Source organism: Acartia tonsa, chromosome 8 (genome assembly GCF_053477335.1).
Source record: "Acartia tonsa isolate MP-2025a chromosome 8, ASM5347733v1, whole genome shotgun sequence".
Classification (NCBI taxonomy): Eukaryota; Metazoa; Arthropoda; class Copepoda; order Calanoida; family Acartiidae; genus Acartia; species Acartia tonsa.
The window spans coordinates 13,296,889-13,321,975 of NC_137267.1; the positions used below are offsets into that span (position 1 = coordinate 13,296,889).

General features: G+C 30.6%; 1 protein-coding gene across 1 annotated transcript in view; it reads left to right on the plus strand.

The window, feature by feature from the left end:
- LOC145326041 (uncharacterized) overlaps positions 1-24,838 on the plus strand; it is a 94,604-nt gene extending 69,766 nt beyond the window's left edge. Inside the window, exon 5 of the mRNA XM_080169136.1 lies at positions 22,193-24,838. Coding sequence (XP_080025262.1) covers positions 22,193-22,729 — 537 coding nt within the window. The 3' untranslated portion in view covers positions 22,730-24,838. The remainder of the gene's footprint in view (positions 1-22,192) is intronic.
- Positions 24,839-25,087: the final 249 nt, after the last annotated feature.

The following is a 25,087-nucleotide window of genomic DNA, read 5'->3' on the forward strand; positions in this document are numbered from 1 at the left end:
AAGGGGTAATTTTGAGTATTATCATTGGGGATGTACATCAATTAATCGGCCATTGGCTTATCCATTTAGATCACTGAATTGGTGCTTTACTAAAAAGCAAAAATTTGTGTTTGAATAAAATTATAATCTAATTAAATATATTTTTTGTTTGTCTAAACAAGTTTCGTCATGTAATCATTTAATTACGATTATTAATTACCTCTGTTAGACCTAGTCACCAGTGTTGACATACATTTCATGTGGTTTTTATTCTGACTTTATTGCAATTTATAAAGTAGGTATCGACTTTTTCTCAGTTTCAAACTTATGCTTTCGATATAAAATATTATAATGATCATTTGTAAAAATAATCTTTTATTGACATAATAACAACATTGAAGCTTAACAGGGAGCATATAATTAATTACATATAAACATGTATTATACTTAAATAAATAAATAGAATAATGTATATAATTTAGAGTGTCGCCAAAATTTAGTGCAAAAATGAATTCGAAAATTAACCCTTTTTTGTTATACATGATTGATAGGCCAAAGTGACAAAAGTAATCACAAGAAAATAAATGCGCAAAGCAAGTTACGTTTTATCAAGTATTAATGTTGAAAAAAGTATAATTGACTACATTTTTTAGTCGTTTGGCAATTTTCTTAATATCAATGTTCAATTTGAAAAGACAGACGTTCAGATAATTAAACTAGAGAAGCTGCGCTACAATCAAAATGAAAGCAATGCAAAACAAAACGGCCGAAAATTGCAGAAATTTTTTTGCCATGTTTTTGTGGGTCATTATCACAGCTACGCTGGATATAATTATTAAAATTTCAAAGTCAGGTTCAGGCCGCGTAATTACTAATTATACTAATTTAATAATTACAATTTACTACTGCTACTACTACTATATACTATACGCAAAAGTAACAGTTTAATTGTAGTATAATCACTGCAATATTAACCATTATTCTCATTGTTATGCTTGTGTTACTTAAGCTTTTAGGAACGGCTGTTAGTTTTCTATTAAACGTCATAGAAAATTGGAAATTGTAGTCTGTAAATCTTATGTTTGCTTTTTCTATCTATCAATCCATCCATCTATATGTCTATATATCTGTTTGTTCTTCTGTCTATCTAGCCATCTCTCTTCTACTTAAAACTGATAATATTCAATAATGCTATTAGGAGACAATTTATTTCAACAACCTTTGTCTGTAGGTTGTTAATGGTTTACTAAAGGTGTCTCAAACAAGGACTGGTATTCAGAGAATTATTCAACAAAAATTTTTTTTTCATTGCTTGGCTATTTTTTTAATGTTACTAATGTTTAAAACTGTCAGCTAAGGCTAATAAAAAAGCTCAAAATGTTAAGGTTTATTAGAGATTAATTATGGTGCTTTTTGGCTATTTTTGTTAAAGTTTAACCCCACCCTAGGATGAAACAATTATAATGATGAGTATACTCGTACGTGCGCTGTTGGACGCTTTTATTCATCAATTTGTGTTGGGTTTTATATTATAATAGCCGTATGTACATAGATAAATTACTTACAACTATTCAGTAGTCAACCCTTCAGGAAGCGTAGCTTCTCTATGATCTTTAAGATTCACAGCAATACGTCCATCTCTATAGTCTATTTAGCAGCCAACAACTCAAGTAACTTAGTACTCTTTCAAACTTTCTATTTGACTTCATACAACACAAATGACCAATGAAAGGCCAATACACAGACTAAATTACCAATGACAGGCCAGTAAACATTTAACTGACCAATGGTAGGCCAGTGTGACGTCATTTTGTAAAGGCACTATTAAAAGCTTCTTCAAGCCATGATTTTTTAGGAAGATTTTATTCTTGTACAGTGTTAATAGGAGCTCTTTCTATGTAGAAATAAAGTCTTTTATTTTCATATTATATTTATATACCCCTCACTCTAGGGGTAAACTTTGGATAAGTTTTATGTAGAACAATTATTAAAGTATGTTTAAGATCGGTGAGGTTGGGGGTTCGAGCCTCAATCAAATCCGCGTCATATTAAAGACATTAAAACGGTTCCAATTTAGTTCCTTGGCAATGAACAGGCCCAATTTATCATCATTCAGAGTAAACTTTTAGATAAAGAATGTGTTTTAAAGTAATTTAGTTTTAGGCTACTTATTCCTCATCCCTGCAGGGGTGCTGACTGAGGGACACTTTTTGGTAGATTTATCCCCCGCTGGGCTAGGCCATTATTCATGGCTACTGTGTGTCCTTCCCTAACAACATTAAAAAATCCTTGACTTAAAAAATATTTTTAGAAAAATAATATTTTTTAATAAAAAATTATTTGACAAAGTACAGCGTTTATAGCCTAAATTGCAAACGATTAAATAAAATTTAGATTAATAATTTTTCAACAAAAAAAATATTAACAATGTTGAAAATAAAAATAATGATAGCGCCGATAAATGTTGTCAACCCTTTCATATAAATACAATATGTAATATATTGACAAATTATTGCCTGGGTTATTTATTAGTAACGAAACTAATCTCCAATCCACTTTGCTGTCCGTCCGTCCTTTCAAAAAGAGAAATAAGTTTTTTTAACAATTTTTCTGTTCAGATTTAACCCTTTTATTTTACTTTTTTTTCATCTGTTTTGCTGTTAATTTTGATAAAATATTTTACATTTATTAGCTTTACTACTTATGGATTTTGTAATTCTTGTTTATCTATTATCATATGACAGAATGTGGTGATAATAATTACATTTCAACAATGAAAAAATAATCATTTAGTTTCTCTACATAGTCAATGGCATACAAACTTTAAAAATAAATTGCTTCTATTGGAATGCAACTAAAATTGATCAAGTATTGATTTTAACAAGGATATTTATTTTTATGAAAAAAATTATTTAAAATAAGATAATTGGTTAGTGGAAAGAAAACGAAGTAGCAGGTTTCGTAGTATTTTTACATAGGTTTTTACATAGGTATTTACATAGGTTATTTTAGCTAACGTTAGGTTAGTTCAATGTTAATGATTGCCCCTCAGGGTTAGACTAGGGATTAGAAATATAGAAATATGAGAAAAGCTACTGCGAAAATACAAAGAAACCCGCTACTAAGTTTTCTTTCCATGATCCAAATAATTAAATTGTACAGTATTTCTAATGCAAGTGTGTTTTTTTTAGTTTATAAGTCTTTCGAAAATATGACGGATATTTGCGCATTTATCCAAATCTAGAGAAGCTATGCTACAACTATCATAAAAAAAGGCTAAAAAGAGAGCCACCACCAAATTCACCGTTTTCTCTTTGAGCAAATATTGAAATGTATAATTTTGATAAAAATTATGGTTAATAAAGGTGCAGACACTACACACTGATTGGCAAAATGACGGGGTAAAAAAATTGTAAAGGGGCATTTTAAAAGCTAAAAATAGGTTTCTTTTTGAAATATATTTAGTACCAAAAGGTTTTATTCTGACTTCAATAATCTGATCATAGCCCAATAGAATTCGATTATCTGTTATTTAAATTAAATTAGATATCAAAAATATATTTTAAAGTGTCTTTATTAACAATAAAAAATGCTGTCTCTTTTAATGAAACATAAAAAAGGGTTATGTCATTGTATAAAGAAGGGTGGGTATTGCCTTCCGCAAAAAGTATTTTGTACATTAATAAAAGCTATCAAAGCTAAATAAACACAGCTCAAAACTGCTCCTTCTCATTTATCACTGTTTTTTTTTGGTAAAACCTGCTTTAATAGTAATATCTATTATTGCTTTTTGCGAATATAAATGACAATCCGCGCGTATGTGATTGAACATAAAATTAAAGAATTGTGTACTTTCCCAATGATTTAATACTTAATAATATGTAATAATCGAGTGGAACCTTTATGAATTTTTAATAAGATTCTATAGAAATATGTCATATGCATATTTGGTAGGAATTCCTGTTTGTCTGTTTTTTTACTAAAAGCTGTACTAAAGGACGTATTCGCTCTTGTTTTAATAAATAAGAGTGATAAAATATCGTCTATTTATCATTATATCAGTTAATACATTTGAAAATTCGTTATTTAAAATGTATAGATAAATAATGGCATATTTAGATTAGATAAAAACAAGAACATGTTATTCCATACGTAGTGCAACCTGTTGTGGATCTTTTTCGTCTGCTAGCAAATTGCTTTCTGATCTTTTGTGTTAATATTCCAACGCTATTGGTTGATTTTCATAGACCCAATCGAAAGTCGGCACAGGGTCCTCGGTAAGGGAACATACAGTTATTTAACCCCTCCCTCCTATATTGCTTACTCCAATGCAGCAAACAACAATTTAAAATCCGTCATTTCGAAAAATATGCAAAGGTTAATTATATGGTTGCTCTGCTACTAAAAATGTAATATAGATAATAAATAAATAAGTTGTTTGTATGAAAGATTTTTTTAACATAATGGGGGGAGTGTCGATAGGAAGGGGGATGGGCTGATACAGACGGGCACCCAAAACCTTTGCAGGGCACCTGTGGCACTATGTAATAGTGGGCACTATGAAAATTGGGTTGATATCGTAAATAAATTATTCCAGTATGGCTTCGATTGATTAATATCCGCTCGATTAAAACCGATTCCCAGCCTTCGGCATCTCGGGGTAAAAAAAAACTGGTTTTAATCTTATAATTATACATGTTTATATCCGCGGAAAGCTGTGTATAATACGATGCGATAAATACTTATTGTCTCTTTGTTTTGTGAGCCAAATAATAACGGTTGAGCAAGAATTCTTTAATTGGGAATTTTCGATACTTTTATTGAACAAACTATGATAATAGATTTTACTTTCTGGTCTATTAGCATGCAGTTCATAGGCTAGACTGTGAAAAGCATCTGTTTTCAACTTCTATCTTTATTCAAGTACATAAAATGTAAATTTTTTAACCGTTTCAAATTTGGGCCATATGCCAGCCACTTTTAAATATGCAAGAACCACAAATGTTGTTTTGATTTTTTTGGTGAAGATTTTTAATTTCTTTTTATTACAATGCTATTGTAGTAAGCCCATTTCTTTGAAATAGTCCACCTAACAAAAAATGAGATAAAAATAAACCACATATTTTTAATAAAAATTCTATAGGTTGAATATTTAACAATAAAAAACCTATGTAAAAATCAGCTATCACTTCTAAATGAAAAATTTATTTAAATGAGCAAAAGATTTCCCATATTCCATTAACTTTTCTCATCCTTTTGACTACTAAAACTATCAATATAAAATCTATTTTAAAGAAGAACAAAAAGCCCTTAAGAAATTTATATTCTAGCAATGTAGCAAAATGTATTCATATAAAATCAGCAATTTATATTTGTGTAATAATTTTTCCAACTATCTTTCTGGTTATCTGCATTTTTATACATATTATATTCATTCATATTTTTTTGCGATTTTGGATGTTTTTCGAGAACACTTATGAAGTGGTTCGACTCCCCGCGGAGTTAAATGTTGTTGTTAACAAATTAAGTATGCATAAAACACATTGAAATAGATTAATGGATAACTACTTTTTATGCATAATAAAGCACACGTTCAACCAGTTTCGGAAGATTTCTTAAATTAATTCAAATAGTTTTATATACTTTTTTAATAGATCTTTCTACTGAATATCATTAAACCATTTCGTCTAGAATCTTAGGAGTTTACGTTTAAAACGCCTGACATAGCAAGCAGCTAATAAGATTATCTCAACAATGTACTGTTTATTCTAGCCGTCAAAACTGGTAGAAATTCGTTGTTTTTTCCTATCAAATAGTGGTTTATGCAACAAAACAGGCCTTTTCAGCCTAAAAAGACTGTCCTAGCATTTATTTTTTTTTTAAATTTCAAATTTTATTTTGAAAAATCCTAACTTTGTCCATTTAATACAGTCTCCACGTTATTCAATAAATTTTATTTCTTACTATTCAAAATTTGAATTGTAAAGTCCTTTTACCTCTCCCCCCTCTTTTTGTGCAAATCAACAGGTGGTGAATGCACCATTGCCATACCCACCCCTAAATTTTTGTTTGGGGGGGGGGGGTTGTGTATATGCAGCCCTCTCTTCTAAACTCATTTTATGTTCTGGTTTTACTTACAAACCATCTATCAAAAATATACATCTATCAATCTATTAATTATAATGCTTCTTTTTTTCAAAATATAATACATCATAGCCAAAAATTAGAACAATGATTATTTAAAATTAATAAAAAGTTACAGTTATATAATATCGATATCTGTTATTATGATAGATTTTCATTTCTGTGCCTTTTGTATTATTTTCGTTGTGTTGTTAAATTCGGGGATGCCAAAATGTTTTTTTTAGGCCTCATAATTTTTTCTACGTTTAATATGTGACATTAACTAGTAGAAAAAGGTAAAAACATATTTAGGGGAAGGATCAATTTAAAAAGCTACACCAAAATCTAGAAAATGCTCAACCATATTACCCCACTAAATTTTTTTTTAAATGGGGAAAAACTAGTTTGTTTTGGCCACCCTGAAATCGCCATCTGGTTGAAGACTCTAGCTGTCATGCAGTTGGCTGTAGTTGCCTGTCACAATCATGACAGCATCCAGGCACCCATCACGAACCAGGGGATAGGTTTCCTCAAGAAAAAAATCTAAACACTCTTTTTCAATTTTCAGATCATTTTTATTTAACCATTACATCTCTTATTCTTATTTTATGAACTAAACAAAATTTTGTAATGAAATGAACGGTTTGAATCAAAAGTTTGGGAAAAATCAAATTAGCTTTCCCCTTTTTCAGTTGGTAGTAAGTAGTACACCTCTTAATTAGATTATAATTATTCAAAATTTCACACATAACATTACATAAACATCCGATAAGCACCAGTTCTCGTCTGATTGTGTTATCAAACATAAGTAGGTAACACTAGTAAACACAGAGATACACATCTGATTAGAATCTACATAGTAAAGGAGCCTTTGAAATATTACTTTTTGGTCATTTTTTTCTGCTTTTGTGTGTTTGTATGTTCGGTTTTTAAGTTAGGAGAGTCAATATGGTTTGTTATGTCTTTTTTGCACCATAGTTGCATAAAGGTTATATGGTACACAAAAATTAAATACTACTGCAATGCCATCAAATTCAAAAACTTCCAAACCCGCTTTAAAGTTTCTTGGTTTTGGCACTGCAGTTTTTTGGGAGAAAAGCTTTCAAAAAACTAATTTTTCCCTCCAAAATTTATCTAGTACATTAGAAATACATTAGTAAAAAAATACTTAAATTCTTGCCAATTTTTTCTTTGATATTCGAGGAGTACATTAAAAGAATATTATAATTCTTGTGTTGTGAGAAAATAACTTCGCTTCAATGCACATATTCATTTTTCTTTCCTTCAAAGGTTTTGGAAACCAAAAAGGGGGTTGGGATTTTTTGGGGGGAAGAAAGGCAACATTGTTATATTTGTAAAGGAGAAAGGGGAGGGTGTGGTTCAGGAAGAGGGAGGGGCTGAATTCTCTAAAGAGAAAGAAAGCGAGAGAGAGAGAGAGAGAGAGAGAGAGAGAATGATAGAGAGAGAGAGAGAGAGAGAGAGAGGTTTTGTAAAATTATAAGTTAGGATAATAGCGGGCAAATCCTACCAACAACTTGCTACAAAATTCAGCCCGCTATTCAGAAATACAGCGGTTTGGGCTCTATCTATCTATCTATCTTTCTTTCTATCTATTTTTTGAAGAAAGGTTAGAAATTTTAGTTTTGAAATGCATTTAAAAGCAACCAGATTTTAAAGATTTAATTGTCTGCTTGTTTATATTAGAATCTTTTTGTCATGGCTGTTAGATTTAAGTAATTCATGTCGACAATTTTTTTTCGATTTTGCTTATTTAAGGTTTTATGTCTTATTATTGGTAAATTGTATTAATATTTTTCTTTACATTTTAGGTATGTCAGCAACAAATTTCGACAACAAAAAGAAAAAATTCCAATTTTTTTCTTTAATTTTCATGAAAATGAATGAAAAACAAAAAGAACATAAAAAATGTTTGTTTGAAATTTTCTAGTTTAAAACGTCACTTAACTGCCAAAAAAGGGAAAAGAATCTTAGAGTTTATTTTTCTTTTGTTTTTGCTCTTATTTTTAAAAAATAATAATGCTTCCCAAAAATAGTAAGAAAAGAGAAATTATGAAAAAGGGGAGATTTTTTTAATAAGTGGGGAGTGGGGGGGGGGTGATTTTGCCTTCTTGTGCAGTGGTGGGAATTCAATAAAATATTTTGGAATTAGAAAAAAAATATTAAATTATTATTTTTTTGATATTTTGACATAAAGGGGGGGGGGAAGGATGAGGGTGGGGCTGAAAGTTAAATATAGAAATACAGGAGGGGGGGATGTTAAATATAAATATGAGTGGGGGGGGGGCTAATTGACTGCTAGTAAGGAAAAAAGCCATGTGTATTCAGTTGTCAAAAAATTGACTTTAGTTGAGGAGAGGGGGGGGGGAGGGAAGAGGGTAAGTTGACAGTTTTAATGACTTCTTGTAGTTATAATATTGTCATACATATATACAGGAATAGATACAAATATTATACAAAACAAACTGTCCGTCTGTCTTACTTTACCATTTACTAAAGTTTAATTTTGTCCTTTAGAAATAAACAGCAAATTTATCATTTTAAAAATTCATATGATGTTTTTATTCATATTAAAATGACAAGAAAAGGGGAAAATTAAAAGTGGTTATTAAAAAATCTCATGCAAAAAAAGGAAAATAAAGAGGGGGGGGGGGGTAAACTGTAGACAAGGAAGGAAATATCCTTTGTGGGGGGGGGGGGGGGTACAGGAAAAGAATGACATATAAATTATGAAGAACTAAACATCCGACACCAGTTTTGAATTCTATTTATTTCACTAGAAAACAATCTCACAACCAACCCTCCCTCCCCCCCTCATGCTTGAAAAATCCTCCTGTTTGGGGTTAAACAATTTAAAAGGGACACTCTTCTGTTTAAGATTTAATTACAGAATAAATTTAATTACAAGAACTTAGAGTGTCAGTTAAAATATAAAAATACTGTTCAAAACGTCTGAAACGTCTACAAAATTTAAGATTTAATGTCTTATAATCAAAGCTCTGTTCTATTTTAAGCCAAACAAAGTTAAATAATATACATTTAAATGATATTAAAGTGCCCCCCCCCCCCTGAAACTTTTTGATATGATATGTAACCTTTTTGGAACTCACACTTTGCTTTACCAATTTCTACTAAATTCAAAATATTCTTTGTTATAAAAACGTAAGAATGTCCTTAAACAGAATATTTTTGTATACATTTATAAATTATTATTTTGTTGATTAAGTTCTGATACTCTAAAAATTTATCCTACCGTTTGAATTAGCCTCACTTTTATGGATGTTATCATCATTGTTTTTTTCTGATATCACCTTTAGCAATTCTTTAAGCACATTTGATTGTTGTACAAAATATTAAAGCACGTCTGTGAGCGCCTAACCCCTCAGTGCACGTAAATAGATTGTGTGCGTGCGATCACCGTTTTCACACTAAATTTAAATCCATTCATATGTGAAATTTTTTATTCACATTCAAAAACAAATTTATAAGAATATCATTTTTTCATCCCATATCCTAACATCATATGTACTAAACAAATCAATATTTAATAAATTAGGGTATTTAAACAGCTAATAAGTTAATTATTTTGATTAAATCTGGAAGAAGAATATTATTCAGCGGCAAAATAAATATCTTAAAAGTGTAATTTTTTTTATTTTTGGCTTTTAAAGTTAAAAAAGAACATTATTTGAAATTTGTTTTTAAATCTATCTGTTTATCTATTATTTTTTATCTAAATATTGATAAATTTACAAACAAATATATATACATGTTAGTATTTAAAAATAAAATAAACATAGCCTTTTAGATTAACAAAAATATATGAATTCAAGTTGCCGCCAAAAAGTAAACTTGGCGGCAAACCATCGAAACTAATTCCCCCTTCTTTCCCCTGTTTGCTTGAGTTTCTCTTGCCCCCGCGGCTTTAGAGGGGGGGTGAAGGGATGGGGAGGGAGGGGGATGCTCAGCATGGAATCAATTGTATAAACCGCACTCGCCCTATAACCAGTGTGTGTGTGTGTGTGTGTGTCAAAAGATGAGCATCTATTTTAGAAATATAGTGGTAGCGATGTTTTTCAGCTTTTCTTTTAATAACATATAATTAAAAAGCTGTTTATTTATGCTTATTTTTTTTAAATATATGAAAATAAACTAGGGTTGGGCCGGATATCCGGTGTGGCCGGATATCCGGCCATTTTCAATATCCGGCCGGATACCGGATATTGAAACTATCCGGCCGGATATCCGGCTCTATAATTTTTTATACTTTACACCAAAAATCTCTGCTTTTTAAAATCTTAAATGGCTATAATTTTCTTATTATTGAAGCTAGAAGAACATTTTTTCTGAATAAGTTTAACTTTATGTAAATTTATATAAGATTTCTGAAGAAATTTTTTTTATTACTTTAATATCTGGTAATTTGGCCGGTTATCCGGCCGGATATCCGGTAATTTGGCCGGATAACCGGATATTTGCCGAATATCCGGCGTTGGCCGGATATCCGGCCGGTTACCGGATATCCGGCATTTGAAATTAGCCGGATATCCGGTATCCGGTATCCGGCCAAAAAAGTATCCGGCCCAACCCTAAAATAAACTTTAAACAGCTACAGTAGGGACTATAATACTAATAAGTAACATTATAATTATGGAAAAAGAAGATAAAGTAGTATACAGTAAAAATCGAGAAAAAATGTACATTTTGGTGGGTATTTTTAAAATATGGCCCGTACAGACGGACGGAAGGACATTCCTAAATCATAGAGTAGCTGTGCTGCAAAAAAATTGATCTAGGGCCGTGCCCCAATTTGTTTAATATAATTCATTTTGACATAAGCAGTTATTCAAGATTTTCAATTGGTTTTGAATCATTATTAACTTACTATTTGTTGACTTACTATTGTATGAAAAATTTAATTAAATAAGATTATTATAGAATAATAGAAATTTAGAACTTAAACTATTTATAGAAAGTAAAATATTTTACGGATTTTATGATTATTAAATTTTTTTGAAAAAAATATCTATCTTCAAAAAAAACTTTGGAATTTGAAATACTAACAATAAAACTTAATGAGAATAACAATTTATACTCAATTTGCCTTTCCCTGCAGTGAACTTTCTATGAATAGTGATCAGTTATACTTAAGTAGGAAGGATTTAGCACATTTTTTATAGAGATTAGCTAAAAGTCAACTACTAGACTTTTTAAAAATAGAGTTCCTACTTTCCTGCCAATTTAAGTTATATTTCATTATTCCTTAATATATGAAGTTTCCAAAGGCTGAATGTCTTACTTTGGAAAATTAGTCAAAGATACCGATTAATAGCTGGTGGATTAGAACCGGTTCTCAGCCATACTGAAAAGAATTGTATAGCATTAAATTACAGACAATTTTCCACAAATATTAAAATAAAGTTATAAAATTAATACACGTTTTGTTAGACTGGGCCAGTGCCCTTCAGGGTAACAAAACTGGTTTTAAACACATAATTTTTCATTTTAATATCCATGGAAAGTTGGCTATAATACGATGCGATAAATAACTATTATCTTCTATTTAAATGGATAAAGCAAGTTTAATTTTTCGAAATTTATTTTTAAACTTTTTTTTGGTGTGTTTAAACATATTTTCCAATCCCATTAACTTTCCATCTCCATTCAGGTTTAACAAAAATAACTTGAACTAACCACTTCCTAAAGCCTGCATGGATAATCTCGACAACAGATGTTTAATCTTTGACAATAGCATTCGCCCTTCAAATTGTCATTTAAGATACCAGAAACTGCTTTGCTTTTATGTTTTTAATGTTTGTTTAAATATCATTAAATCTTATCAGAAATGTCACAAGTTTTTTTCTTACACATAACTCTTTAAAATCATTTTTAGTGATATTTCTATATTTTTATACCTATTGACCTTTCCCTGAAGAGTAATTGTAACTTTTCTCACAGTTGAAGACTCCTTTTGTCCCGTATTAAATTCAATTCCTGCAAACAATTTCGTGCATATGTTCCATAACAATCATAGCAGTGGGGAAGGCAGTTTCTATACTGTAATTTCAGTTTACATTGCCACTATAGACCCGCCGTATTATCCTAATTGATTCTAGCACAATAATAGAACTCAATTAACCCTCAGCCACCCCCCCCCCCCCTGAACTAACACCCTTTCTATTCCATCTTAATCTCTCTCTTTCTTTCTCTTTATTATTCCTTAACAAATCTGAATAATAGAAAGGATCATGGATGCATTGATAGGTAAATTGAGGATAAATTAATCTACTCCTAATTTTCCTACCATTGTTTCAAAAGCTAGACAATCATATGGTTGAATAAAAAGAAGATTAATTCACCGCCAATTGACCTGTTCCTTCAACCTTTGAAATAAAAGCATCTCTCCTACAATGTTCTTCCCTGCTATCTATCTATTAATTGTCTATCTATCTATCTATCATTTTTTTCCTCATTAGCATCTTGGGAAGGGTGGAAGTGGTCAGAAAAAAAGATCAAAACCTCCATAAGACATTTAAAACGCTTCCCTATCAATATCCTATATATTTAGGTTCAGGTACATACTCTTACAACTTTATATTATAGAATTACTTGGTTGAAAATTCGGAGGAAAATGGCCAAAAGCATGGACCTTTGAACGTGTTTTTTTACCAATTAAAAACTGTTCAATTTGGTTATAGAAATCACATTATGTGGTCGCAAGTGTTTTACGTGCTTTTTATTGTTCAATAATAAAAGATATTATATTTTTGACCCCTGATTACTGCCGTTTATTAGATCCTAATAGATAGATTTGAACCCAAATGTTATATTGAAAATTTGAATAAAGATAAATAGAAAATTTGAATAAAATAAATTTAAAAATTTAACTAAATGGAAATTCACATAAATAGAAAAATATAACCGAAAGATAAAGTGATAGAAAATGGATAGAAAGATAGATAAAGTGATAGAAAATGGATAGAAAGATAGATAAATTGATAGAAAATGGATAGAAAGATAGATAAAGTGATAGAAAATGAATAGAAAGATAGATAAAGTGAAAGAAAATGGCTAAAAAGATAAATAAAGTTATAGAAAATGGATAGAAAGATAGATAAAGTGATAGAAAATGGATAGAAAGATAGATAAAGTGAAAGAAAATTGATAGAAAGATAGATAAAGTGATAGAAAATGGATAGAAAGAAAGATAAAGTGGTGGAAAATGGATAGAAAGATAGATAAAGTGATAGAAAATGGATAGAAAGATAGATAAAGTGGTGGAAAATGGATAGAAAGATAGATAAAGTCATAGAAAATGGATAGAAAGATAGATAAAGTGATAGACAATGGATAGAAAGATAGATAAAGTTATAGAAAATGGATAGAAAGATAGATAAAGTGAAAGAAAATAGATAGAAAGATAGATAAAGTGAAAGAAAATGGATAGAAAGATAGATAAAGTGATAGAAAATGGACAGAAAGATTGATAAAGGGATAGAAAATGGATAGAAAGATAGATAAAGTGAAAGAAAAAGAATAGAAAGATAGATAAAGTGATAGAAAATGGATAGAAAGATAGATACAGTTATAGAAAATGGATAGAAAGATAGATAAAGTGATAGAAAATAGATAGAAAGATAGATAAAGTGATAGAAAAAGAATAGAAAGATAGATAAAGTGATAGAAAATGGATAGAAGGATAGATACAGTTATAGAAAATGGATAGAAAGATAGATAAAGTGATAGACAATGGATAGAAAGATAGATAAAGTGATAGAAAATGGATAGAAAGATAGATAAAGTGATAGACAATGGATAGAAAGATAGACAAAGTGATAGAAAATGGATAGAAAGATAGCAAATAAATTGGTTTGACAATGGCCATGGTTGATTACCCACAACCGCAAGCCAAACACACACACACACACACACATAGTGTCTATACATTCGGTGGGAGGAATCATTATTGAGTCAAAAGTATCGTTTTTTGCATCATGTTAACCAAAATTACTGTAGCTTTTTTAATGAATAAAATATACTCCAAGTATTTTTACCCCGTACCTTAAAATTTAATGTATACTTGATTCTGATTTATCTCATTGTTTGGTGATTTTGAAGGACAATCTTTAGTAAACAACTATTAAATTTTACCTCTTACATTTAACAAAATTTCTCTGAAGTGCAGTATAATTAGGTTTCCGTAATATTAACAATCAACAAATTTACTGCTAATGACTGACTGGCAGACGAACAGTACACACCCACACACATACACACACACACACATACACATACATACACAAATGTGCCAAAATGTTGCTAAAAACGTTACATTTTTTGGCATAAAATTAGCAAATTTTAAGTAGCACAGTTTTAATATCAAACAGTTTGCCTTATAAGGTATTTTAAGTGAGAAGCGAAGCATCTCTATAAATCAAACTACAGTACGTTAAATTTACACAAATCAATCATTACCATAATGATTACAAATATAAATGTTACGCATATTGTACGTGAAAAAGGAAGTTCATTGATACGCATTTGTGACTTTTGGATCGATATGCTTTTGACAATTTTGCATGGGGTTGTAGGCGCAACCACTCCCTTCCCCCACTCTCCCATTGCCTATATAAATTGACTTTATAAGAAATATCTATACCTTATTTGTTAAGACGTAATACGAAAAAGCATTGACTGGCATTTAAACTAAACTTAAATTACAAGATATTATTTGTAGACTGAAAAAAAACAGACAATTTTGCGAGTGTTAAGCTTTACTCCATGTGTAAGTGTATATAAAATATTTTGCAAGTTCTTTTAAAAAACATTGGACTGCTCATTGCCCCCCCCCCCCTTAATGTTACTTTAGATGGTAAGGTTAGGCGAACCCGCAGATATGGCTCAGTGGTTTAACGTCCGCTTATCTGTTGGGGAGGTGTCGGGTTCGAGTCCCCAGACCGCATCAATACTAAAGATGTAAAAATTAGTACCTACTGCTGCTCTTTCAGGCGTTAGAGATTTGGAGTAAGAGTAGGGGGGAAGCCTTAGCCCTAAATCAGGTATGCATGGGTGGTCCTTGGCATGGTACACTAGTGATCGAAAAACTTTGCTCAGTCATAGGTTGACTGAAAAGTCCCTGTGGACTAGCATTGTGTAGTAGCTAGCTAGTGTGTTAGTAGTAGCGTTTGTTAGTTCATCTACTGGGAGTCACCCTTAAATACTAGGTTGACTGAAAAGCCCCTAGGATTTGATGTGACTTCATTGTGTCGTTGTCGAAACAGCGCCACGTCCTGTGCCTTGGTTGCATTAAAAGTCGCAATAATATCGTGACAAAAATCACGAAACCTTAACTCACCATCCATAAGGTTGAAGTGTAAATTACCCACAAGCCCTAATTAAAGTGTCAAGGGAAATGATGGGAAGGATGCAAACTCGAATCCGCGTCGTACCAAAGACGTTAAAAATGGTACCTACCTGCTCTGTTCGGCACAGGACATCAAAGAGTTTGAGTAGGGGGAATGCCTTGGCCCCAAACAGGCGCAACTCACTACCATGCACAGTTAGGATCTCCAGACAAAGATCGTGCAATCAAAGGGTTGGTTGTCTGCAATGTACTGTACCACGGGTATGAGGTGAAGGACCAAGAGTCTGGCCTTGAGTTGACAAGTTGACTGTTCAGTCCAGGTGCAACTCACCCATACGACATTAACATTAGGCGAACTAAGGTTTCTGGGACTCCCAATTGGCCTATAAAAAAGTTTTTCAACTAAGTATAGGGGAGGTCTTAAATTGGATCAAAATAAAAATGAAGGAATTTGCAAAATATTCTGCAAAAAATGCGCAAAGCAGAAGATCGATAAAAAATATTTTTCCCAGACGAATGTTTACCCCTATATATTATCAAGGATAGGTGCAAGGAAGATAAATAATCTTCCTTCTGAATTGAAAATTACAATATAACATAGATAGAAAAATAATTGTACAATTTTAAGGATTTTTTTTGTTCTTCTATTTATTTCAAAAAAAATACTTCCCTGTCCTATGTAGCATGACAGTATTTCAAAATTTTGCGTTTTTACCCACACACACACAATCACTTGCAAAAAATTGGCATATTGCATATTTTCTTTCTACCTTTTGGTACAAAAATGGCAAAAAAAACATGGTTACTTATGCGGAAACTTAAAAAAAAAAACTTGCAAAGAATGCTAAACAAATTCTTATTATATTGGAAATGAAATTAAACAATAATTGTCAATATAAATTTTGGACAAATGAAGTATTCCCCTCTTACCAAAGCTCCCCCCCCCCCTTCTCAATTGATACGCCTAATATCCTGTGGACACCCCTGAATAATATCCATTATGCTAAGTGTAAACTCGACACAACAAAGGGGAAATGATTCGCACTCTAAATTTCCCCCAACAGAACACGTTGGCGGATTTTTTTTGGTGGATCATAATTGAAACAACTGCCATAATATCTATATTATGAGGTTATTGTATCAACATAGTTATGTAGACAATATGTCAGCTATGACGACTTTTATTAATTGTCATTTAATAGACATAAATAGTCATTTTTTTGTCAATCAATTTATATTTTAATGAAGCCATGAAGTCTATTTGAATCCATGGGTTAATATTTCACCAAATTGCTCCGTCAAAATCCGCCAAAACTGAAGGACCAAGTGCTTAAGCATCCGGGAGTCACGAAATTTTAGAATTAGTCTCTTATAGTCACAACGGAGGTAAGGGGGGCAGGGAATGGCTAATGGGGAGGGATGGTTCTGATTTCTTGATTGGCTAGACCACACCAACTTTTACACACAGTGGTACTTGCTGGTCAAAGGTTAAAAATAGAGTAGCTGCGCAATTTTATAATTATATATTGCATCAAGAGCTTTGCTAAGGTCAGATATGAATTAAACTTGCTCATTTCAATATTATTCTATTAAGAAAATAGCTTACTTAATAAAATTTGAAATGTTTTTAATGACTTATCATAAATTGTTTTTATTCCTTATTTATTTCTGAGGATTCTTATTTTTTGGCAGTAATTTTGACCCCCTTTTGATTCATGGTAGAATGTAATTAGGGATCTTTCATTGATTATTTATGTATTTATGATTACTATGTAAAGAGGGGAAATAATAGTCACAATTTGCCAATGGTTTTACCTATCAATACAAATTTATTTATATTTTTGTTATTTAAAGATTACTTTTTTATAGCAATAATGTAAGTAAATTCTTTATTTAAGGGAAGCTTCACATAGGTCCTGGGATGGTTTTATGCTATTTAATTTGTAAATATATTAAATTGGACTGAATTTAGTATATATTTTTAGGTCCCCTCCCTGTCTTATATTGGACGATTTTCTTTTTCTTTTAAGGCAACCTCTTTAAAAATCTCAACATCCTATAGAAATTAAAAAGATTTATTTCTCCCAACAATCAATCAATCAAATAAACTGATGAGTTATCATAATACACCGTGGCAAATAACATTTCCTGTTCTCGGCCAAACTTTTTAATTTTTATTGGATTAACTATTTCCTATATTTAGTTAAGCAAGGGGAAATGTTTTATTACTTTTATTATATTTTTGGATTAAAAAGTACAAAATGAAGTTTTAATATGAAAAGAGCTAAATAAGATAAAACTCTGGCAACTATAATAAATTCTCTTCAAAACACCTATCCCTGAATTTTAATTGATTTTTAAAAATAATCAATGGTTTCTTAAATAGGCTACTTGAGAAATTATTATACATTAAAAATGTTATTAGAAATATATATACCTAATATCCATTATTATAGCAAAACTAATTTCGTTATCAATCAAACAACCTGATTTCTTAATTTCCAGGCTTTTAAAGTAGCGCAGCTACCAACATAAATGCCCGTCTGTACGTCCTTGAAATTTGTGGGAAAATTTGAGTAGACTTCAAGTGGCATAAATAATGATAGTAATATAAATTTGTATATGTCCCTGGACGTGTATTATGACTCAAAGCCTAAATTTGAAGCCTCCGTATGGCCTTAATGGTTAGGGGCTAGGTGCGTATAAACATCAATTATCCAACCCCAACCCCCCTTCCCAACATAACCCTTTGAAATTCTGAAGAAGGGGAGGAGGCAGTAGCTGTCTGATATACATTATACATATGTAATATGATGATTTGGTTTCTTATAGTCAAAACAATATAATCACCATTCAGCTCTGGAAATTTTTCACTCTATAATACCTTAAGAGCTAGCTTTTATTAAAATTTATTTTTATATGATTTCTTTTTACTGTACTTAAAAAGTTTTATCACAAGATAATTATTTAAATTAATTGAAATTTTCCTAACGTCAGCTAAAAAATTATTAAAATGAAAAAGAAAAAATCTGGGTAAACTTATTATGCCATCCGATGACCAATATGCGGTTTTACTAAACCCCTCAGATGCTGTGTGTATTAGGTTAGGTAAGGTAGAGAAAGGGCATAAATAAAGGATGTTTAGATGCATAATACGCAGTTTAATTCTAGATTAGCTAGCTCGGTAACAACTTACATTTTTTAATTAAAAAAAAAATCAAATTAGGATAAAATTTTAAATTTTATTTGGACTATTTAATAAGATTTGAATTAATTGTACCTCTAAGGGCACAACTGATATTATTTATCTATGAATATCGGAGAAAAATGTATTCTATCCTAAATCTATCTTTTCATTCTTGTACAAAATCAAGAGTTGTTACCCAACCAAATTTGAGTTTATAGATGTGTAATAACAAATAATAGGCCTGAGGGTGAAAATCATCTGAATTAATAATTTGATATGACGCCAGGAGTTTAAACTGGTGACCAAACAATAAAACAAACAAAAGTACATTTTTTTTACCATTAAGAAATTCACATTTTTTAACATTGAGGTATGTTTCAACTTCTAACAAAAAACATTGATAATGTTAAACCCAAGGCTAAAAAACCATTAAGAAAAAAATCTTCAAAATGAAAAACATTGAGTAAAAAATCCGCCAATGAAAACATCCAATAATGTTAAAATGTTTTATTAGTTCGAAAATGTTATTATCTTGCTATTGCTATTTCTTATGAACAAATATCCTTGTTCAAATTAATGAACACTGGTTATTGGCCTTTATGAAATGATAAACAATCATTTAAACTTGTGTCTGCCCATACTAATTAATTCTAATTAAAATTAATGTTTTTTTCTTGATATTAACTACTTTATTAGGTAAATAAATAAAAATTGTACTTATAGTGTGACCTATTTAATAGTTCATTTATTTTTAGCCATATAATTAGGCCTTTAAAGACAAACAGAAAAAAGGACTATCATATTTACAATAGAGCAGCAAAAATAAACTTACAGCATTTTTTGTATACACAAGGAAATGCAATCTTTGCCAGGACACAATAAACTATTTACGCATTTTTAATAGCTAAGTTAAATAATGAACGTACTGTCGAACGGACGTACTTTAATTGCAGAAAGACCTTGCCATTAAAAATGTTTTGAAAGCCAACAAAAAAATAGATATTTCAATTTATAAAATTTGATTGTACAGCTCTGTATGTTATTATGGTTAAAATGTCCAATCGAATCACAGAATCAGAAAAATAATGATACACTTGGAACGTTTAGTTTTTTTATGCTTTAGCTTTTTCACTCTCTATTTTTCATTTCATTTCTCTAGTTTTCTTACGGTTGAAAAAAATCATCAATAAATAATGTTAAATTCAATAAATAAACATACATTTATAGTGATTATTTGGTACAAATTTTAAAAGTTTTTTTTAATGCACCCTACAACGATTAACCGCAGTTATTACGGGCTACCAAAAATTATACCCTTCGACACAGTTAAAATATGATTGAAAGTTTGATCAGAAATTTTCACAAACACAAACAAGTAAAAATGAAGAACATTTTATTATTTTATACTTTTACATTTTCAATTGTAAATACTTTAAACTTTAAAGTAAAGCTTTAAAAATATCCTTTTGTCTTACAGAAATACTTGTTTTACTTTTTGCTCGTTTTGTCCCTCTTTTAGGCTTCTTTTTTTTTACAAAAGTAAAACATTATAAAACTAACAAATTACCTTTCTTTCACTAGATCTGTATGTATAGAACAATATAAAGTCTTTTTGTTCTTAGAATTAAAACAATAGGACAAAAATTACAAGCTAAATTTTTTTAGAGTTGTTTTTAAACTAAGGGTGTATATATTATAGTATATACAGTGTGTAGGGGTAAGGATAGGCATACTGAAAATGTATTAACAAGCCAACCAATGATTTTTTTTAAATGTTGTCGTTTTCCTTTAGAATGTTTTGTTGAGCACAAGACCCCATCACCCATTATTTCGAAACATAATTGAAAATAAATAGTTATCGTTTGTTTGTGTATTACTTTACTTTAGGTTAGGTTAGGTTATATTGGATACTTTATTGCCCTGCTGGGTTAGGGCATGTTGTTTTACCTTCCTTCCCTAGTACTATTTGTATTCTAGAATTTATTAGAAAATTTATCCCCGATTCATATGAGTGGTACATTGAACTCTTTTTGGGCTGAGAAACTTTTTTTGTTTTCTAAAAAAGTGTCTTTTCGGGGTTCATTAATTTTGTCATCTCTAAGTCTTTAAGAATTTTTACAATCTTAACAAATAAATACTTGAAAAGGGTTTTATTTTGAGGAGTTTTAAATTATTTTGATTTAAAGTTTCTTGTTAAAAAATCTATTAAAAGTAAAATAAGAAGCCAAGTAGCTAAATCAGTTGGACGATTTTTAGGTCATTTGAAATTGTATAATCACAAAACATAAATACTACGTAAAAGATATAATTTTACTGTTGTTGGTTAAATTTTAGGCTATAGGAGCAGGCTTAGAGTTAATGAAATAATAAAGGCATGACGCAATTTACCAAGATCCCGTGACGCATTTAATTATCAATATTTATACAACTTTCCGGTCTTACTACTAGGGACAGCCTTTACCAGAAAGCATTAATAGGAATTTATACTTTTATGAAAATGTAGATTTAGGTTGTTCTTATTTTTTTGTGCTGATCTTAACCAGTGGCGTGCACAGCGATTCAACAGGGGTGTGTCAAATCTTTATGGGGTGAAGAAGGGGAAAGCAGTTTTTTTAATATCTTTAATTATTTGGGAGTTGACACCCTCCTTCCGCACGCTACTTATCTTAATCCTGATTTTTTTAAAATATAAAATGTTTTTTAAGTTTTATCTAAATTTTAGGCCATGTTTCGATATCGTTGATCCTATCTTTGAGGAAGGGGGGGGAGGGGTATTTTCCCTTATATGATATAAATCCTTAACTCTAGATAGAGGGGGGGGGGGGTGAATTTCACTAAATGTAAGATAGCGGGAGAGGGGGTAAAATCCGTAAACCGCTAATGTTCTTGCCACTTCCTTGCTTTATTGATAAGTTGGTCAAACTTTACATACATAACTTTGTCCTTTCAATATAATTTGCAAAAAAAAATGACAAATTTTTTCTGGAATACCAAAATGTTCTGAACATGTTTTTCTTATCCTATTTACGCATAAAAAATCTAAAATATGAAACACCTTTCTGTCTGAAAGTAAAAAATAGTAAATCCAATTTCTATTCATTTCTGTTTTATTACCGATCATACATCTTTTATTTGCTTTGTATCAATGTAACTGTAAAAAATAAAAATTTAAAACTTGTAAAACAGCATTTTCCTTGTAATAATGCAAAAATGTATAATATGCTTACTTAATTTTTACCCCTGTTTAAATTTTTTTCATTTTTATATTCAGATTAAATTTATATATTTTTAAATTTTTTTAGAGTTTACGGTATATAAGACCACCTGGGTTCAGAAGTAGTAAAGTTTTTCAATTAATGATAAATTGGCTACAAAATATTTTCGCTTGGCTGTCATATTACTTGTTATTTATAGTAGTTTCATATTATATTAGTTTGGTTGTTTATATTAAAGAAAAAACTCATTTAGGCTTAAAAATATAATGTGCTTGTATATAAAAATAATGTTTTTTTAAATTTCAGGTAAAGATCTGGTTCCAGAATCGCCGGAGTAAATACAAGAAGCTGATGAAGGCAGGCACCGGTCACGGCGGCGGCATGATGGGAATGCCAGGCTCTCCGACCGGCGGAAGTCCCATCGGCATGCCCGGCAACCAGACGCCCAGCTCACCCAGCCAAAACTCGCCGCCCTCCATGCGGGACGGCATGCACTCGCCACCGCCGTCGCACGGCGGCGGCAACCACCCGTCCTACCTGCCACACGGGGGCGGACCCGGCGGCCATCCCCACACAACGCCCTCGCCCGCCGGAGGCGGTCAAAACCACGGCGACATGTCGCCCGCCCACCACCCGCACATGGGCAACAACCACCACAGCGGCAGCCCGCCGATTCCCCACTGGCCGAGCCAGATACCGCCCCACCTCCAGCAAGATATCAAACCGCCCCCGATGATGCCTTTGGGCGGAGCTGGCGGCCAGATGTCCATGGGCGGGTATCCCAACTACTCGTGGTACAACTCCGAAGGTATGGGCCACCACAACCAGGGTCTGCTCACATAAATTCGCCCCCGCAGCAGGCGGCGAAAAATTGGACTTTAGATAGCAGTTTTTTTTTCATTATTATTCATCATATGATTGATTTAGAGAAGAATAGAAATACATAGATTATGAAAACGCTCGTGATTTCAGAGCTATAATGTTAGAACAAATAATCTTTTACATGCAGAAGAACATAACCATACAACAAAACATTTATTTAAATCGCCACCGTCCGGTAAAACTAGAAATTTACCGCCGAAATTCAAATAGGCGATTTTCAAATTTCGTTGTGTGAAAAATTTAACCCCATAATTCTTTGTGATTAAGTCTTTCTTTAATTAAATATTACAAAAATAGTATATAGATATTAATAAACTTTAATAAAAGACAATAAAAAAAGATTTATTTATAGTGATAATTATGTTAAATATGCTATGTTGAGCATTTAAATTTGATATAAACTGATTTATAAATCCATATAAACATTTCTCCAAAAAAAATATTGGACCACGTAAAAAATGGAATGGCCGTTACTTAAATGTAGTTAAAAATCTGTGATGGTTCGATTCTTAAATATTATAATCATGAATGCCTTTCCTCATTTTTTTTGTTATTGTAAATTACAAATGTATCCCTTATGTAAAATTATGAACTATATATTGTTTAAATATAATTTGTTAAAATAGTTCTAAGTTATCTTTTTGACTAGAAAAAATCTTTCAAACGCTGTGCCGAGGTCAAAGAATCAATTATAACTTAAAATTATTTTCTCCTAAGACTTAAATGTTTCAGTGAAAAAATTTATGTAAAAATATAAAGCATAAATTAAAATTAACTGATGAAAATTATTTCGATCTCCCAATTTATGTATTTATATGCCTATTAAATAATTGTTATAAAAAGTACTTTTACCCCTTGATTTTTATTTATTAAAAATCCATTTTCATTAAGTTTTGTTATCTGCTTACATACTATATTTGTTCTTTTATAAAATATTTTTTTTTCAAATACATATAGAAAAAAGCCAAAATGTTTGTTATTGATTTTTTAGTGTATTTTTTCCAACAAAAAGGATAATGTGCAATAAATTCAAAAAATGCGTTTTTTTGCACATTGAATTTCTATTTTGCCATACCTGATTTTTAAATAGATTAATTACAAATATTTCATATTATTTTTTATGATCATTGTTTGAGGGAAAAGGTTAAGAATACAATATAATTGGCTAGTAGGAAAAATAAAAGATTGTTTGCTATTTTTTTACATTAGATTACACTGCATTGCGTTAACACCAAGAACACAACATTGTGAAGTGGTGGAACTTTTATCCAACTTCTAAATTGCCTTTCACAGACTGTCCAAAACTTTGGAAACTTTGAGAATTCCTTGTCCTTTACTTTAGGCGGATTCCCGAGTCGTTTTGGCACAATTTGGTGCAGTATTATGTGCTGGTTATTTCTGACAAACTTGATAATGTATCAAAGAATAAAAGAATGACTCTGAAACCAGCATTGTGTCATACCAACCTCTTTTAATATTTCCCTTTTGTTTCAACCCTTTTTCTTAACTTTCCCAGTAGTTGAAATTTTTTTTTGTTCTTGGCAGCAAATTTTAAAGCAAACAACATTAATAAATTCAAAGAATATAAACCTTGATCCTTTTAAATAATAATAATGATAAAAATTGAAAATAAGAGTATCTTTCTTAAAATTATTAAAAATAATACTAATGTATTTGTTAAATTCTTTCTTTGTTAACTAGTCCTGATTTTGTAAAAATAAAAATAATCGAATCAACCCCGTTTAAAAACCATTCCAAAATGTATAAATAATAATTAGAATATTTTCTCAAAAATAATGAATCTTGATTTCAAAACATATATTATCAAATTTTGATTTTAAACATGCAGAACTATAATAAAATTAAACTTTAAATAAGTTTAGTAATTTATCTCAATATTGTTTTATTTTTTTGTATTTTTACCTATACATCTATCTCTCTATATCTATCTTTCTATCTCTCTGTTAGTTAATTGTAAATTATTTAGAAAAGAAATGTTTTAATTGATATTAAATGTTGTAAAAAAATGATGTTTTTCATGTGAAAAAAATAAAAAAGAATTTGATGAAATTTTGTCTTTTTTAATGCTAAGAATAGAATCTATATTCTACACGAATGACAACTTTGTCCATAAGTAGCGCAGCAACAGTAAATATTGCTTATGATGCGCCTAAAAAATATAATCGTAAAATATTATAGGTTTCGTGATGACTTTTTGAACGGAAATATTTAATAGACAAAAAAGTAAAGTATAAAAATATTTTAAATATTAGCTGGCTGTATTTAAGACATTGGTTAATATACTTTGCAGACACAGTC